The following is a 19,252-nucleotide window of genomic DNA, read 5'->3' on the forward strand; positions in this document are numbered from 1 at the left end:
TTGTACAAAACTGTGGGCTTCCTGCTTTTGTCTGGACATCCTTTTGTGAGTCGCGTTCCCTCCCTTTCGTAGATGAACTAGCTTTACTTGTTCTTATATTCATGCTACCTGTGCCTATCCGGAACAAACATTTCTGCGAGTCTTTAGTAATCCTCATTGTTGTATTCCCTTACTTTTAACCTTTTACGTTTTAGCTTGTGTTTCAGCTTCGCCCATGGCTTAGCAAGACGTACAAGCCAGAAGACTTCTTTTCATGCAAGTGCGTTTGGAACCTCTTTACCTCAAGAGTTCCGTTTATCAAAAACAAGTTATTTACCTTCATGTTATGTTACACTTAATGAATTTGTCTTCAGGCAGCATAAATTAATTTTCCAGCTTTCGACCAATCACATCAGAATGTGAATTTTAGAAGAGGATTTCAATATACTAATTATGTAATCTAGGAGAGTGCACTTGTATTAAGTTTACCCCAACATCTATAATTTAGCATCGCTTACTCTTGGTATATATCGCTCTTCAACGCTTAGTAGGTATTTCTTCGGAATGCATTTCATTAGCATTATTTTTACCGCTTCTTTATTTTTGTTTCGTAAACAATCAATTAACAGTTGTGAATGTTTTGTTATGAATAGATATAAGGATAAGATCGTGCACTTTTGATATTTGAGTGGTTGTTATACAAGATGAAATAAGATATAAGATTGTATAGTTAAGATATTTTATAAGGACACTAATGAGTTAAGCGATGATCTTCATTAATTCTATCCATGGTATACATTGAAAATCACGAAAGGTTCACCCATTTGAATAGACCTATTTAAAAAGAATACTGACATGGCATAAATAGAATAGGAATTAAAAAAATCATTTTAGAGTGATCTTGAAACCTATTAAGTAAATTCATAAAATTATTTTAATGCATTATCAGGCATTTATCATATTATAGAACGGAATATGATTTAATACTATATTTGCTGTAAGCTGATATATTGTTACCAATATATCAAGAATCTTATTATTGTTAGGCATGGAACACTGAATTAATATTAGATAGATTCATGATACTATTCAGATTTTTGTTTAATTTTACATTAAATCGGTACTATCCTTATTTCCACTAGATCTTATGTACTTCTATATCAAATCAACCATTAGACCATCTAACGTTACAGAAAAACGATGCTAGAAAATCTATGAATACTAAATTTGTTTTTGATGTGGCCGAGTGAAAGTAACGGACTTTATATATAGTGTCCCATGCATGTTTGTATTTGGTTTATATATCTGATACCTTGTGCATTGTGTTTTTCCTGCATTGAGTTCTTCTTATATAACCTTATATACTAGCATCTAAATATAGAAACGGAAGTGTATATATGCTTTATGAACGGTGTCAGGAAGTGACGTCATGTTTTGGTGGAAGTGACGTCATGTTTGGTGGATTGCTAATGCATTTTGGTGTGATTTTTTTTGTGCACATCCGTTGTATGTGGATGTTTATAGAAATCAATAATTTATTCAAAATCGATGACTGGTATTAATATCGTGTTATCTATCATGATTATGACTAGGTTTGATCATTATCAGACTACTGACACTGTTTGTATAACGCTGAATTTGTAATTCAACCATAATGTACAAATTCTGTACCGAAAAAGAAACCAGTATTACTTTCCTAAATACATTGTTTAGTAAACGAACAATAAGTCGCAACGATAACAATAAATTCGATTTTAGCTGCTTTATAAGTAACATGTTACAGATTTAAATATGATTCATCAACGGCCTATAAATATGGAACTAAAAATTTATCTCAATATGGTTGAATTGCAAATCATACGACATATATCAATGTTTCCTAGAATACAACTGTACAGATCAATGATCCGTTACCACCAGTTCTTTGACCTTACATATACCAAAAAACGTGGAATAATTTGAAGTAATTACCTTTCTTACTTCTTAAAAAACACCAGCAAATTGTTAAATGTGGGATTAAACGATAAAAAATATCGTTATCATGTAAAATCATTACACCATATAACATATAGCAATGGATGATTGTAACTGTGGTTACTCCGATTTTCCCTAGCTAGTGTGTTTGGGTTCAGGTTATTCCAGCGTTGGTGTATATAGCTAGCTACGGTCTAGCCTCTTAGATATGACATATATACCCCAAAGAAAATGCCTTGTGTCTGTTGTGTTCTAGGGAAATTTCTGTATGAAGCATAAAGAAATATTAAATTCAAAATTCCTTTAATACTAGGTGGAAGAGAATGTATACAGACTCGTAAGATCAGATGTGAAACGTAATTTTAGAAGTCTTCTACAGATAACTTTTGTTAAGTTTCAAGATGCTTCATTTAGAAATACCGTGGAATGTAGGGTTCTATGTAGGATGTTAAAAAATTGAAAATACTTATTTCTTTAAATAATTTTATTTAATAACAAATATGTGATGATTCCTGAACGTAAGTATGACATGCGCGTTCGAAACCACGAGATAACATCAGTATACCTTCAAAATCCGTTGACCATGTATTCATTCATTAACCGATTATTATGAAATAATTTTATTGAAACAAGTAAACTTTGTGACCAAACACAAAAATATATCTTGAACGCTTTTTCCAAACTTGAGTGCTTATCCATGGATTTCGAAATAGTTTCTGTAAAGATTAAAAATGCATTTGGTAAAGTAACATCGCAGTAGAAGAATGACAGTAAAATCGACTGTTATTATCTTCAGATAACAAAACATATGATTCACGGCCCTGGAACAAACCACCTGTCTCAGACAGACATACGCTACATATATTGCACTCTTTACGTTGATAGCACCATATAAAAGGTACACGAACCAAAATTTTATATAATATATATATATTTAACATGTACCTATATGACCCCCTCAAACAAACCCCTTCCTGATTGGCCTCTTTTTCGTTGACAGATACCGGAGGAGCAACGACTGCTTTGTCCAGTCTAATAATGGCACCCAGTGCCAATCTAAATGCAAATTCTAATGCTGTTACCAATAGCAACGCTTTACCAAATTCAGTTCCAACGACTTTACCGTCAATATCGCCTACTTCAGAGAAAAAAAGTGAGTATGATTCTGACGCCACACTTCAGCAGACTCTCCAGACCCTACTGTGAATAAGTGCTGTGGTACTATACTTCCTGGAAGTTTGGACCTTAAAACCGATTAGTGATTTTCAAAACATGACTTGCTATGTTAATTAAGAGGGTGAAATTTCAAGAAAGTGTGAGTTTGAATGTAAGCGATAGCATTGCTGTATCTTCAAAGTGAGTTCATTGGTTGACATTGGAGTTTTTATCCTTTGAACTCAAATATGAAGATAAGAGTCACTTAGCCATACGATGCTCTTTCGGCTCGTTCCATTACATCTTATCATGAAGAATTCCCTTTGTTTTGTTTCCTCCTTTGTTCTTGTATTGTTGAGTTATATTTCCGTGTGCATGTTGGTACCCTCCGTTGAGTTTATGGCTTAGAGACCTAAGGTATATAGAACCCGTATTTACCTCCACGGTCCGAAACACGTTTACTACCTTAAATATGTTATAGAAATATTTATTTAAATGATGATCGATGATAATAGCATATTTTAATGATACTCGAATGCAAACATTCATTAACTAGTCAGATTTATGAAATTATATGATAATTTTATATTTTTAAATGATAATTTTATAATTAAAAAACATACTGCTTTATCGAAAAATGCACGTAAATTTTGAAAAATAGCCAGGATTATAAAATGATATTTGATTACAAAATTCATGAACTGGACAGATTTTTAAAATTATACGATTATTACATAACTCAAAGAAAGAATACTGCTTAATCGTAAAATGGATGTCAAAAAATTAAAGTAATGAAAATCAACGTGAAGGTAACAGTTTAACGAATATAGGTAGTAGATTGTCAAAATAATAGGTTACATATATAAATGTGCGGTTTTTTATACATATATAAATTTTTCAGTTAAATATAGAAATCGTTCAATTGTATTGATCAACATATAAACCGTTGAATCTGTATCCAGGAATATAGTAATAGCAAGCTGTCTCCAAGAAAATCAGCTTACCTCTTTAACACCTTCTCTGGACCACTTGATCAGAACAATTATAGCTTCAAGAAAAAAAAATGGACAAGGTCAGACTCTTCAAAAACAACTTAAAAAGATTTTGATTGGTCCGTTTTGTAGGTCAAAGAGTCCCACATCCATGGTCAAGCTATGTAAGACCCTCGCCTGAAGTTTTCCAGGTCCCATGTACATGTTAAAATCCAGACTCTCGTTTGTGATGTGAAGTTTTCAGGTCCCATGTACATGTTCAAATCCAGGCTCTCGTTCGTTAGGTGAAGTTTTCAGGTCCCACATATGTGTTCAAATCCAGGTTCTCGTTTGCGAGGTGAAGTTTTCAGGTCCCACATACATGTTCAAATCCAGGCTTTCGTTTTTTAGATGAAATTTACAGGCTCCTTATACATGTTCAAATCCAGGTTCTCGTTTGCGAGGTGAAGTTTTCAGGTCCCACATACATGTTCAAATCCAGGCTTTCGTTTTTTAGAAGAAGGTTACAGGCTCCTTATACATGTTCAAATCCAGGCTCTCATTTTTTAAGTGAAGTTTGCAGGCCCCATATACTTGTTCAAATTCAGTCTCTCGTTTGTGAAGTGAAGTTTTCAGGTCCAATATATATGTTCAAATTCAGGCTCTCGTTTGTGAGGTGAAGTTTTCAGGTTCCATATAAATGTTCAAATCCAGGCTCTTGTTTGTTAGGTGATGTTTTCAGGTCCCATATATATATGTTCAAATTCAGGCTCTCGTGTTTAAGGTGAAGTTTGCAGGTCCCATATACAGGATCATAAGATCTACCCTCAAGCATGAGATCGAGCTTTTATGGTCTCTGTTATACGGTCAAAGTTTTCAGGTCCCGCATACAAGATCAGAAGATATACCCTAAAGTCGAGATCAAAATTTTATGGTCCCACGTATACGGTCAAAGTTGTTTTAGACTCTTAAGAATGACATTAAAGTCGGAAAGTCCGGACTAGGTCTGTCAGGTCGTGTCGTTCAGCCTATGTATCACCACCTCATAGTGCCTGCCAGGCCTTAGTACTGAATGTGATATTCTGTGACATTTATCCTCTCCCATCATACAAATCACTGCCAACTTTATGTAAGTTACATACGACTTTACTCTTGATGTAATTCATTAGGCTTTTTTCATATCACATTCTTGAATTCAGATTTCAACGTTTTCAAAATTCATTTGTGAATATACAATCACTCTAGCTGGAAAATTCCATAAAGGAATGCTTTCCCCTAAGTGATCAGAATATTGAAAACTATTTCATTATTAAAACGCGGTTAATTAACATTAGATTTGGGCCTAGTTTCATGTAAAGTCCTTAAATCTAAGGAATCCCTTAACTTACATTTCTCCATAGAAAAGCATTACAGATTTTAAGGAGGGCTCCTTAACTTAATATTTAAGTTTTGTAATGCTTTTCTATGAGGTAAAGGTAAGAAATGTTCATGACACTGGGCCCTGATATTTACCTGAAAGCTATACACTATTACTTTTGATTCATGATTGGTATATTTTCCAGATTTACCCAAATGTATACGAGGAGACGGCGCTGATGTGGGTAAGGCGCCCCCTGGCGGAACAACAGCAAACAATACAAGTATTGAACAACGATCAGCCAATCACTCTCCATCCTCTTCTCCTCCCACCTCTAACAACCTCGTGGCCGTAAACACGTAACCACTGCAGACCAGCACGAGTAGCGGCACCTGGGCGGAACAGTACGCATGCGTCAAAGCAAGTGGACAATTCATATCCAGAATAGTGATTATATCGACTGTAAACATTTAACAGTTGTAATTCCTACAAAGCGAATCCATAAAATGTTGGGTGCTTTTGAATTTACACGTAACTGTATAGACGCCCATGAACCTTAAGATATGCGTGCGCATGTCCCTCGCCAGTGTGCACGTGAGACTGACGTGACCCAACACACCTAAGACAATACATGTGATGAACGTACCACTGGTGTACACGGTGACAGAGATGGTTGAGTGTATTCCATGTAGTCGAAAGCACAGAGGGCTTCAGTGAACACAATAAGTATACAATGTTTCTGTAATGCATCTCAAGGTCACGAAGGACCTTGACTGTGCAGCAAGGGAGACATGAAAAAGATGAAAGAGTTTTAATTGAAATGATTTAAAACCCGTTATTCGTGATGGCAGACGGTTCAATGCAATGATGCACAATTGTGAGAGCAACGAGATTAAGAAATATCCACCGCGGATGGACCAGTGGAAATATATTACCGACCAAGCAACCCGTGGATTACGTCACCATGGAGATGACTGGCCGAATGGCCGGACGCGGCTGGATGTTTCTGAGATATGTAAAGCTCGGTCTGGTACACAACAGACTCTCCACTTCCGAGTGTTTTTGATTTCCTTTTCTATGACTACGTCATGCATTCACAGCTCGGTATAGCAGTGTTGTACAGGTTTGTCACCCGTTATTACGTCATCATTACGTCATCATTGCGTCATTATGAAGTCATTAAAAGTGTACCACATACATTGTTTTGCCAATATGCATACCGTATATCGTTCACGTCTTTAATATATATATCACATCTTTACTGCTCACCTCCGAACGACAACATGTTATGCCGTGTGTGTACATATAGCCCAATATAACTCTTTGACACGGCTTCTATAAACCAATCTATGGCGATGATCCTCTCTCTAAGAAACCTCGAGTCCTAAAATCAGACCGTTATCACTAAAACCAGTGCAAGGATCCAAAACCATCGACTGGGTTAAAAACTAACTCCAATCAATCAGCAATTATCTATGTGTAATTTCTACTTTTAAACACGTGATGCTGTTAGCCTTCTTAAATGACAAACCATTTACCGTGTGATACTTCAACTGTCAACCATTCCGTTGTCATGACAACGTCCCCGATATATCAGATATATATATATGTTACATTTTATCATAGGGATGCCTATATTATTGATTGACAATGTTACCATGCCAATGTCGTGGTAATACCAAGCTGTTATCATGTTTTAGGATATGTCCATATTCCTGACGTTATGTATATATATATTCTCACAGATCGGCACAGAACGAGAATCTTCCATTTCCTTTGTTTTACAACAACACTACGGGCTGTATCATAAATCAACGATATACGAAGTTAAATACAGGACCATTGACTGACCTAAACCGGAAATACTGTCTGCTGTGGACCATATTAGTTTGATGGTAAATGTTTTACTTATTGGGAACAATGTCATTACAAACGCGACCTATTCAGTGAACGTGCGCCATATATTGTGTCAGATACATCTTCTCTTATTTGCAAAATCAGTTCAGAAAAAATAGGAAACAAAATGCCATACGAAGAAAGCCTTTGTGTATTTTTGTACTTTGAGTTTGATAATGGTGATATTATGTTCCAAGAAAACATTAAATAATACTCAATCTACTATCTACCTGCTCAGTCCCGACACACTCAGATGTATGTGACGTCATTGGTGTGAGTTTGATACGTATAAGTTTATTGCGTTATAGCATGCATGAATGGTTTCTCTGAGTGTGTTACAATGTGTTGATAGAGGAGAAATCTAACCACTTAAAAGGTCTACTTTCACTTTCTACAGTTACAGTTGATATAACTCTGGACTCACAGTTTCAGTCGTACAACCATCCATCGTCTTTAACATAGTATATCATCTTATGTTTTGTTGTGTGGTGATTCCTATTGAAAGCTCTCCACAAAAGAAAGTATTGTGTAGATACATTTAAGTTTCATTTGTTCACTAAAATGCATTTTAAAGAATCGGAAAAATATTTAATTTATGTTCTTGCTAGTTTTCAGTTTAGATAAAAACTAACGTCATGGTTTGGAAGTGAGAACGACTTTTTACAATTACCGGAGATAAACTAATTGTATTATCATCTAATAGACAACGATTAGAAGTACCACATGGCCAGTAGTCCAAACGAAGAAATATTAAACCCATACTGTAACTGATCCACACATATCTATTTATTGGATTCGTTCTACGTACTTTACAATACTGATGTGAAATGTATAGCACGCAATCACATCCCAATGAAAATAAAATTTACAACGTATAACAATGAAATATTATTCTGAAATGTTCATCAAAACCACAAAAAGTCAAATTGAATTAATCGTAAATCCCCGTTCCTGATTGGTATTAATTAATTTTATCATTCATAATTAATATCGTGCCAATATTTTTGGCTAAGAATTACAAAGCAGTTTAAATGTTTTCTTTATTTAATAAAAAATTGTTTTGATGAGGTTTCAATCAAACACTGAATTCGAACTTACTTTCGGTGCAACCGAGAAAACAAAAAAATATCAAGCCAGCTATCGGACTTTCAACGTTTTTTACTCTAAATGAACACCTGTTTACTCTCGTGAGCGTTTATAAAACATTCATATTAAGGTAGAGTGAGACTTTTGAATACCTGACCCCAGAAATAGGGTTGGATACCGAGGGAAGACTTATTATCATCCTAGCCTGTAGCTGATTGTAGATCTGGGACTAGCTGGTATGTGTTTTATATGTTTTAGTCCTTATTGTATAACAAGGGAATCAGTTCCATGATTATGTTGAGCAATAGTTGTTTATATAATCATTGTTAAGGCCAGCTGATTGGCTCTATATAGTGTGAATAATCTTTGTTAAAGCCGCTGATTGGCTAAAAGTTTTATTAATACTTGCTTCAGACAGATGGTTGGTTAAATAAATAGTTTTAGCCAGCTAATCGGCTACATGCTTTAATTGAACTTTGTCTCCAGTCAGCTGATTGGTTGCACAGTTCATTGAACCTTTGTCCCAATCATCCGTTTGGCTATTTAGTTCAATTAAGCATTGTTTAAGTCAGGTGACATACGTTATTGTATTACTTCTGTTAAGTTTTCATGTTGATGGCACGACACACATTTGGTTGTAGGTGAGAGAATGTACCATTGAACCCATGAAAACCTTTATTGTTTACCCTTGTTGGACATATTTGATATTTTACCATTGCAACAGCTGTTATTTGTTCATGTATTCTTTAGTGGACACAGAGTGAACAGATGTACATAGGAGATGACAATGATATATATATATTAATGAGTTATGTCTTACAAAAGAAAATCGCGATACACAACAAGAACCATCGCCATTTAGCACGTGGTTATTGTTAAAATCCACATTGCTTCACAAGAATACAAATGCTTTTGTTTTTAAGAGTTCTTTATGTTAGAAGAAATATGTGATTGGGTTTTAAGCAGTAGTTACATGCTGTCTATATTTTATTATGTACGGTCCTCTGTAGTATAGACAGTCCTATAATTACTGTCAGTAAGTGGAGTGTTGTTAACGGATTTTGGAGAGAGAAAAAAAACACATTTTTTTTGTAAATTTGTTTTTAAAAAGATAAGGCAACGCACGAATTGTATAATCATTTGTGTTTTTGGCTTCTTCCTTTTTGACCAGATTGGTTTTTTCCCGTTATATTACCTCTATTCCAACATTGAAATAAAACCAACAAGTATCATTTTCTACCAAGGAAAAGCATATACAAACGAACTATCAAACATATTTATTCAATGGATAAAAACCAATAGAATGCACAAATTGTATCAAGTATGGGTACATATTACTGATGAATGTCAATTCTTTGCATTGTTGTTCCTCCGTCTTTGTTAATTGTTTAAAAAAACATTGAACAATCCAGCGGACTTCCTCCACTTACAAATACACGTGTTTTACACGCTTCAAGTAAAGTTTTTTTTCATTAAAATTAAGATGTTCTTTAAAGTGGGTTCATGTTTGTTGTCTGACATGTTGGTAATAGATTTCAGAATTTGATATGATAAGTTTAACATTAACTGTATACTAAAAATTGAGAACCCAAGAAGTTCACAAATATCGCTTGCTATGAGTGACTATGAGTTCTGGTAACGAACGATACGCCATTTGATTGTCGAGTAAATTACGCAAATCTATTTTATGTTTTTCTTGCAAAACAGTTTGCAATAGGCACCATTTCAGATAGCTGAATTCACATACACTTGTTCTTAATTCATAAACCATTGACGTACGGTTTAAAAACATCAGAGAAAACAAGCAGGAACCCATCGGTCAGAACGTCATTATAATCTGTCTTTTGTTTTCCTAAATAAAAACAGAAATCACGTAAATATGGTAAATATCAATTCTTCTGCAAGTGAAGGGAAAATAATATTGGATCGAATATATTGATGTTCAATCATTGCACAAGTATGACTCACCTCCACGCCGTAAAACATCGACATTTTTAATTTAGATATTATACTACACTTACGTTTTTGAAATGTTATTATTAATCTAATGTTTGTAAATAGATTCAGAATCATATGCGTTGGGATAAGTCTTGTATGTTATACAGAAAAGTGGCAGATTACGTCATCAGTGACGTTATTGTGATGTTAAGATGTCATCAGTGACGTCATTGTGACGTTAACATGTCATTGTGACGTCATTGTGACGTAAACATGTCATTATGACCAATAAAACTCCCTTCATCTCATGCTATATCCATATGAATGTAGCAATTTAAACAGTTAAAGAAGTCATCGCAATAATTAAAGACATACACAAACACACATATATTTTGTCACATAACTTGAAACGATTATTCAAGACTATTCTTTTAGATTGAAAATCGACTTTCACAGGTACTTCTTGATTATGTGGAAATGCTGTATTTTCCGTCTAACAAGTATCACTGAAGAGTGTATTTTGCACGTTGTGCATAAACATTAATAATAATTATAATGAATGTGTTAATGACATAATATGTATTAAGAACGGTAATAATGTTGACTTTAAACACAAGTAGATAGTCACGCAAGTGTATGCACGTTTACAGATGGGCATGCAGTTTCACGTCCATGATTTATGCGTGCAGCGAGGAAGCTCATATGCATACAAAACATGTGTAGTGAACAAACACGTGTGGAAATTGCGCGTGTTAAGTACTAAGTCACGAATTGCGCGTGAGGTGCTTTGTTTACTTGTGGCGCATTTCTCTGTCAAATTTACACTTGTTGTATCCCTTTATCCAAGGTATATCAGATATATATCAGTATAATAACAGTATAAAGTGTCACGCCCGGGACCTGATATAAAAATCGTGGTGAAAGGATACATTGAACGAAATTACGTACTAATATTGATAAGTCCACGAAGATATTGGAATATACACACGATAACTGTCTCATAAAGTCATAAAAAGTTTATCTTGGTATAAGCCCAATTTGAGTCTCGGGTCCCGGCTTTTTCTTATCTAAGGAAAGAATTGTTACTCGACCCATCATCAACATTTTTCAGTTCTGTTTAAGAAAATTAACTTGAATGGTATTATTCATTAATTATACAACCTTTGAATCTTTATCACAAAAGTCTTATTTTGAAATGTGATTTGTACGTTAAGATGTGTTTGATTTCGATATAATTATGGATATTAATATTGACCTTATGTCCATACCTCTTCGTCCATCATGCTTTGATTTCCTATTTTGATGTCTCGTTATACATTGGGAACTCAATGACCTTTGACCTTACAAAGCACCCGTCATATGTACAGAACCAATCACGCTCACTCTACAACGTAACAATAGTAGACAATCAGTCAGCATGCTTTTGGTTTGCTACGATATTAGATTTGTAACATTCTTTGTGTGGTAATCTCACGGATTCTTCGCTGTTTATTTTAATTGATAGAATGTTACATTCAACAATTTATTTGCCTTTTACTCAGTAACAACAATATATCAATCGATAAACCATTAAAATGACGTCACGATTTCAGGCCAAACATTAGTGTAACAACAGGTTTACAATAAAAAAAAATATCTTATTGTATGACATATACTATTTAGTTATTTGATATAAATACAAAAACTCGACACGTCGATCACGTTTACTGCCATGATAAAACATATACGCAAAAAAAAGACACTAACTTTTGGAACGGGTTTGAAAATAACGCCGCTAAAATAATTATCGCAAATCACAAAAATACTTTAAACATATCACAACGACAAAATACACTAGATATATGACAAATGAACACTGGATGCAGCACTTGCAAACTGTCCGAACATGTTTTGTTTGTTTTTTGTCATGATCGTTTAATGTCAGATTTATAATCATAAGCAATGACGTAAATAATCGTTAAAAATGACTATTTAACACTTGAAAAAGCTCGCATAACTTTGTTCTTTTCACCATTTAAGATTGAATTTGCAAAGCACCAGTTTCCATGATTTAAGTTATAAACGATTTGTTTCTATAGGAGACTGTAGGCTTAATTTATCACAAGGATGTAATGGTAGATTTGATAAAATAATTAAAAAATACAACTTTTAGAATTGATCTTGATCTTATACACCAAAATACAATGATAAAAAAATAACCACTTTTAGACTTGATCTTAACCACCAAATACACCAAAAAGGTCGTATACTTTACGGCACTGGAAGAAAAACTAATGGTTTATATAATTGTTTTTATCTATGTTAAAGTAGTAAACAAAATCCGTGAGATAAATATGGGAAATTTTAGTAAATCAAAATAATTAACATAATTTTATTATTTATGAATTGTAAGCGTAGACAATTCTCAGTAGATGAATACAGCAATTGGGGATGGTTTAAAAGTAGCTTTTTTCCACGTCTCAAATATACATGATTAAATTGTATATATGAAAATACGCTTCTTGAATGTAAACACCAAAACAAATAATGTGCAATGCCGGTCACGTCATGTGACATCACTAAACAGATACACATATTCTGTATTTGCTTATGAAAGAGTTATCTGCCCTTGCAGGTAGGTATTTATTGTGACGCCATGTGTTTGCGAGCGTAACGCCATACGTATCGGAGAAAAAGACGTGAAATGGAAATGCGCTCACAAAATAATGACGTAACAATCGATACCTACCAGTAAGGGAGCTAACTCTGTAATATGCAAAGACGGAATTGTTTTATACAAAACAAAGTCTTCATTTCTAATCACTGTAGTTAACAAATCATTTGGCTATTCTTTTCCTCGTTTGTTTTCTGTCCTGGCCATTCTTTTCCTCGTTTGTTTTCTGTCCTGATCCGTACATTATACTAAATGCCATCCACAACAATGATAACTTTAATCCACAGATTGACACCCGTTAATATGGAGGAGAGCGAAACACAACAGTGTGCTTTTCTTTATCGCTAGTATTTTTTACATGACCCCCATCCCACAACGTGTACCAATAAAATATCACTGATTTATGTATGTTGTTCTACCCATTCAATGTATCTTTGCTCATCAATTCAGAACTGTTTAAACTTTTGTGTAAAAAATAAATTAGTGAATATTACAACATGAATGTCTTATGTTTTTTTTTTTATCTTCTTGATACTTCATCTAACATTCTGTAATTTATGTATATCACAAAGATTATGGATACCGTGTACCCGGTTATTTTTGCGGACCAAATTTGATTTATTTATATATAAATTTTGTGCCAAGTCCCTGTGATATAACCGGTTCATTACGCGGATCTAAGTATTAGCAGTTTTAACTAAATAAATAAAAATAAAAAAAACCTCTTTTTAAATCTTTGCGATCTGTGTTTTGGGGTATACATGTATAGGATTCAGTCATTTCTCAATATTTCGCGACCATAGCAATGTCTCGCAAAATCAAGCAAGTGTCCACATTATATATCATCCTGCAAAAATAGCCGGCTATACGATATAAGCTACGCATCAATACCAGGATAACTATATAACAGCAGTGACATTTTGATTATTTGCGTTTAATGTGCATATGACTATGGTTACGACCTTCGCTTTCATAGGAATGTTTGTGCAAGACTGTTTTGCACATAAATGTAGTAACTGTAGTCGGATTGCGTTGACACAGATACTGCCGACGTTTCATTGTCTTTTAATGTGGAATGTGTATCAAAATGGACGTAACGTATTTGTAAAATTATAGTCATCAAATGTAAATAAAAAAAAAACTTTATGTGTGTATTAAATTATATATGATATCTTGATGCCATAAAACGTAGAATGTTATGTAATGATGTCTATATTTGTATTCAGCGTAACATTTATATATAACTAACTTTGAATGGTAAAAGGATTGAATTAAAATTGAATTAAATCTGATGAAAATCTTGTTCGATTATAAACGGATGACTTCCCTGAACACATATATAATCCATAACAATAATATCTTATGATAAACTCCGACCATAATATTGTTCTAAACAAGAGGTCCGTGGGGCTTGACGGTCATCTGACTATTGGTACAAAACAATATTATAGAAACGTACAGCAGTGGGGTCTATTGTGGGGTAAAATACAAAAGAATGCCCACATTTTCTTCGGTAACAATGGCTATCAGTTAATACGTTGTATACTAAGAACGCATCAGTATAAAATGCCTGCTTTTGATATATTTCATAACTACAACTAACTAGAAAGCACTTCATCCCATCGTGATATAAGCCTAATATCAGGTCTCTAGGTCTCCTACTTATTGATAGAATTTGTTTAAAAAATCAGACTTTTTGACCCATGTGACCTTGGATAAAGATTAAGGTCATTCATTTTAATAAATAATTAAACTTGGTAGCCCTTTCTTGGTAGCCCAATAGTACCCTAGACATTTCAGTTATTGAGAAGAATGATAATTTAAGTATGATCATATGTCATTATGATCCTTCAGTTCAGATGACTTTAAAAATCACTAAGGCAACAAGATAACATATACAGACAGACATTATTTATTTCCTCTTTACAAGATATTATGGCAGTCAATCAATACATGTTACATTTCAATTTACATACGTTATAAATAGAACATTAAGATACAGAAAAGTCAAGAATTGTGTTCAACATTTCCTGGATATTTACCATTAGGTTTTTCCCATTCATACTCCAGGAGCTGCACACAGGAACCATCTCCCAATAAAAAGTTATATTGGCATTTGTCATCTAAATTTGTAAAGACATTATAAGAGGGAAAATCTATCTCGTTCATTACTCCATCAATAATTAGGTCGCTAGTTTGAAACATTTTTGGACACTCGAGCAAAAAGTGAAGCACAATATCAATATGGAGTTTTCCTCATAGTTTACACAATATAGAATCAAGCTGAAAAGCAAATTAATACATCGAACGTTAAATAGTTTATCTCTATATAACAACTTCCTTCATAACAAAATAAACATGGATCTTCACCGATAATCTTATTTTCCTGTATGTTGTCCATGTACTAGCCCTAGGGTTGATCTTTGTGTAGCATTTTCCTGACTACACAGTGCATGTATTCCTAACAAAGCGCAGTAACTCTGATAGAACAGAGATTGTGCACTTGTCTGTTTTCATAAGCGATCGTTCAAAAAACTTTAAAACATTTTATGAATAATTAAATAAATAAATAAATAATAAATAAATATTTTTATAATTTCAACTTCACTTAGTTTTGTTAAAATTAACACAGTTTCAACAAAAATGCATATATATGGAAAAAAATATATAACAATAGAATATATAATTTTATTAGTTTGATTAAATCAACTTCCTATAAACAGCCAGAGTGACATGGGCATGTAAGGACGGCCTCCCATGTATGCAGTATGTTGCGTGAATGAAGTGCAATACCAAGCAACATACCCTCTCGGTCACATTATACTGACAAAGGGCGAGCCAGTCGCACCACTCCCTTTATGCTGAACGCTAAACAAAAAATGTAAATGTGCAGCCTTGTCTAAAAATAGACTGTGTAACTGACTGACAGCCGGGGAAAATTTTTATCATTTCATTCGATGATTTACAATGTTCATTTCATCAACAGGTTTATTTTTCAAACTTAGAATGTACTACGTTAGCAGATTGATACACGCCATTATGAAACATACATTTATTCGTACAAAATACAAAAGCACGAAGCATTCAACAAAAGTCTCTGCTTTCAGTGTTTTAAGGGAGACGCTCCACCGTCGACAGAGCATAACTTATGTATAATCGTGTTTATATGTGTCTAGCTAACACAAAAATACATATAAAATAATTTCCTCTATGCTAAATCAGTACTTAATTCCATAAAGGGGATAGTAGTGCTATGTTATGTTTTCGGGACGCAATTAATTATTTTTAATATTTTCATCTGGATTTAAAATAAGAAAATCAAACATTTTATTGGTGGTAATGGTGTAAAGTAAGTAACTTTTTTAACTGAAAACATTATTCGTCAGCAGTACTTAGATATTAATGAATATGATACAAGAAACAACAATTTAAACCAATACAAAAAATGAAAAGAGACATAGCTTATTGGATAATGTTAAAAAATGTCTTTAAAAATTACAAGAATTAGTCAGATTTCCTTCCCAGTAATCTATTATACCATTTGCATTATTTCAACATATTTTATCTAAATGTTTCCCTGTATTACTAAAACCAGTATATTTATTTATAATAACTATTTGTCAGCAAATTTATGAATCTTTTTTTATAAAAAAGGAAAATATTAATATGAGTCAGAAAATTATTAAATTCATATGCAAATTTAAGATTTGTGTGTTGATTTAAATGGGCGAAAAGATTGTTTCCAGCTTCAAAAAGAAAGGCAAGCAAACCATCAGCCTCCAATTGGGTACTTGACACAGGTATGATTATAATCTATAAATACAAAATCATTGTATGGTTACCGATAGTAACAAGCAAATGAAAACTAATAATAACTTAGTAACAAGAATACCACAATTTCCGATGACTAACCTTTTTCTGATACAGATTTTGGGAAACAGGAGTTCATATCAAAGTTAATTATGGAATGAAAATAATACAGTGGTGTGTATGATTTTGAGTTATTGTGAATCAAAAATAACTATTTGTGTTATTTTACTAGAATTTTACTAGCCATACACACGACAAGCTAAAGTAATATCGTCCATGTTTGTAGTCCCCATGAGGGATTTGTCGGTAACATTATTTAGGATCAATCATTTATCAGGTTTACAAGCTGGCCGTGATAGGTGTGGGGTGTCCGTCAACAAAACCTATAGTATTCCTTTCACCAAAGTTAATTTAAAGAAGTAGATTTTACCTCTAAATTCGATCCCTCGTCCAGTTTTCAAAGAGTGAATAGCTTAACCGTTTAGTGTTGTTGTTTTTTTTTTTTTTTTTTTTTTTTTTTGAGGGGGGGACCCTGCATAACCCGTGGTTATATCATCAAAAGGTCCAGTTTAAAGTTAATATTACAAAATATTATTTTATCTTGATTACAAATTATTACGCAATATTTTTGGAAAGCGAAATAGACCTCTTTAAAAAGGACTTACCTAGCCGATGTAGCTAGGACAAGATATAGATAGGGAAGATGAACATGATGGTTACATTATGAATGAAAGTAAGCGGTAATACGTCTTACCAACGGTCCAACGGTCTTGTTTATAGCAATCAGATATTTACCGTTTGTTTTACAAGATGGCAGACTGCATTTACCTATTCATTACGATACTATTGCACAGTTACATTTTAAAACTTTGTTTTTCGTTTTAATATTTAAATTGCAAATATTTTAGTGTTTCCAGTTATTATTAATTGTCATTTAATGTTTCTTATTATTATTGATTCATCATTTAATGTTTCTTATTATCATTTATTATTATCATTTATTATTATTTTAATGTTTCCAGTTATTATTTATTATTATTTAATGTTTCCTATTATTATTGTCTAATAATTCCTTTTGGGACAGAACACCACATCATGCTGACCGTAAATTTTGTGCCAAGTCCTAATGATATAACCAGTTCATTACGCGGATCTAAATATTCGTGGTTTTAACTGAATAAATAAAAATAAAAAAATAGCTCTTTTAAATGTTTGCGATTTGTGTTTTGGGGTATACATATATAAGATTCAGCTAATTCAAATATACCATCCTGCAAAAATAGCCGGCTTTACGTTATAAGCTACGCATCAATACCAGGATAACTATATCACAGCAGCGACATTTCGATTATTTTGATTTTTGCGTTTAATGTGCATATATATGACTATGGCTACGACCTTCGCTTTCATAGGAATGTTTGTGCAAGACTGTTTTGCACATAAACTACAATCGGTTTGTGTTGGCACAGATACTGCCGACGTTTCATTGTCTTTTAATGTGGAAAGTGTATCAAAATGGACGTATTTTTAAAATTATGGTCATCAGAAGTAAATTTAAACGTTTATGTGTGTAATAGATTATATATGATAACTTTATGGCCTTAAAACGTTAATGTTATGTAATGATGTCTATATTTGTATTCAGCGTAACATTTATATATAACGAACTTTGAATGGTAAAAGGATTGAATTAAATCTAATGAAAATCTAATGAAGTCAATTAGTTCTTTAAAACAAATATATATTTTTAGGTTGATGATTGGATACAAATTATGAGTATCCAAATATAAATTCAGTAAAATGTGAGGCTAAAGGAATTAATTTGAACTTGCACATAAACCTATTTTGCTCATGTAAAGCTGTTTGTTTTGTACATGGATATAAATAACGGCGTAACAATAAAATATACGCCCAAAATAAAAATTATTTCATAAAAACTAAATAGAATTTAAAAAAATATATGTAAGAATCCTAAACAATAAGATTAGTAGAAACAAATTGGTTCGAATCGTATGTTGACGGCTTGTAAAATGTTTGAACTTCAGGCGAATACATGGAGGTAGTGTCGGAGCCTAATACAGAGGATTTAACCAGGGCTTATATAGGCCTAGTCTGTTGTCCAATCATATTAATTTACTCAGTAAAATTGAAATGAGAATGAGTTAACCAGATTGGTAGTAGAATCAGGCGTCTCGGGAAAGTGAGCGTTTACCGACACCAACACCATATACTTCTTGCTTTATTGCTGATCCAAGATATTCCGTTATACACACAGCTTTCGCCCTCGTCTCTACGTCCAACAGGTCATGATCTTGTTGGATTATAAACGAATGACGTCACTGAACACATATATAATCCATAACAATAATATCTTATGATAAACTCCGACCATAATATTGTTCTAAACAAGAGGTCCGTTGGGCTTGACGGTCA

At 33.2% G+C, this 19,252-nt stretch overlaps 1 protein-coding gene across 7 annotated transcripts in view; it reads left to right on the forward strand.

Annotated features, from left to right (window-relative positions):
* Positions 1-13,507, forward strand: part of LOC138309507 (potassium voltage-gated channel protein Shaw-like) — a 153,725-nt gene extending 140,218 nt beyond the window's left edge. For all 7 annotated transcript variants that reach the window (XM_069250722.1, XM_069250727.1, XM_069250725.1 and 4 more), the window contains 2 exons: positions 2,954-3,106; positions 5,642-13,507. In XM_069250722.1, coding sequence (XP_069106823.1) covers positions 2,954-3,106; positions 5,642-5,799 — 311 coding nt within the window. In that variant the 3' untranslated portion in view covers positions 5,800-13,507. The remainder of the gene's footprint in view (positions 1-2,953; positions 3,107-5,641) is intronic.
* The last annotated feature ends 5,745 nt before the right edge of the window (positions 13,508-19,252 follow it).

This window comes from Argopecten irradians, chromosome 15 (genome assembly GCF_041381155.1).
Source record: "Argopecten irradians isolate NY chromosome 15, Ai_NY, whole genome shotgun sequence".
NCBI lineage: Eukaryota > Metazoa > Mollusca > Bivalvia > Pectinida > Pectinidae > Argopecten > Argopecten irradians.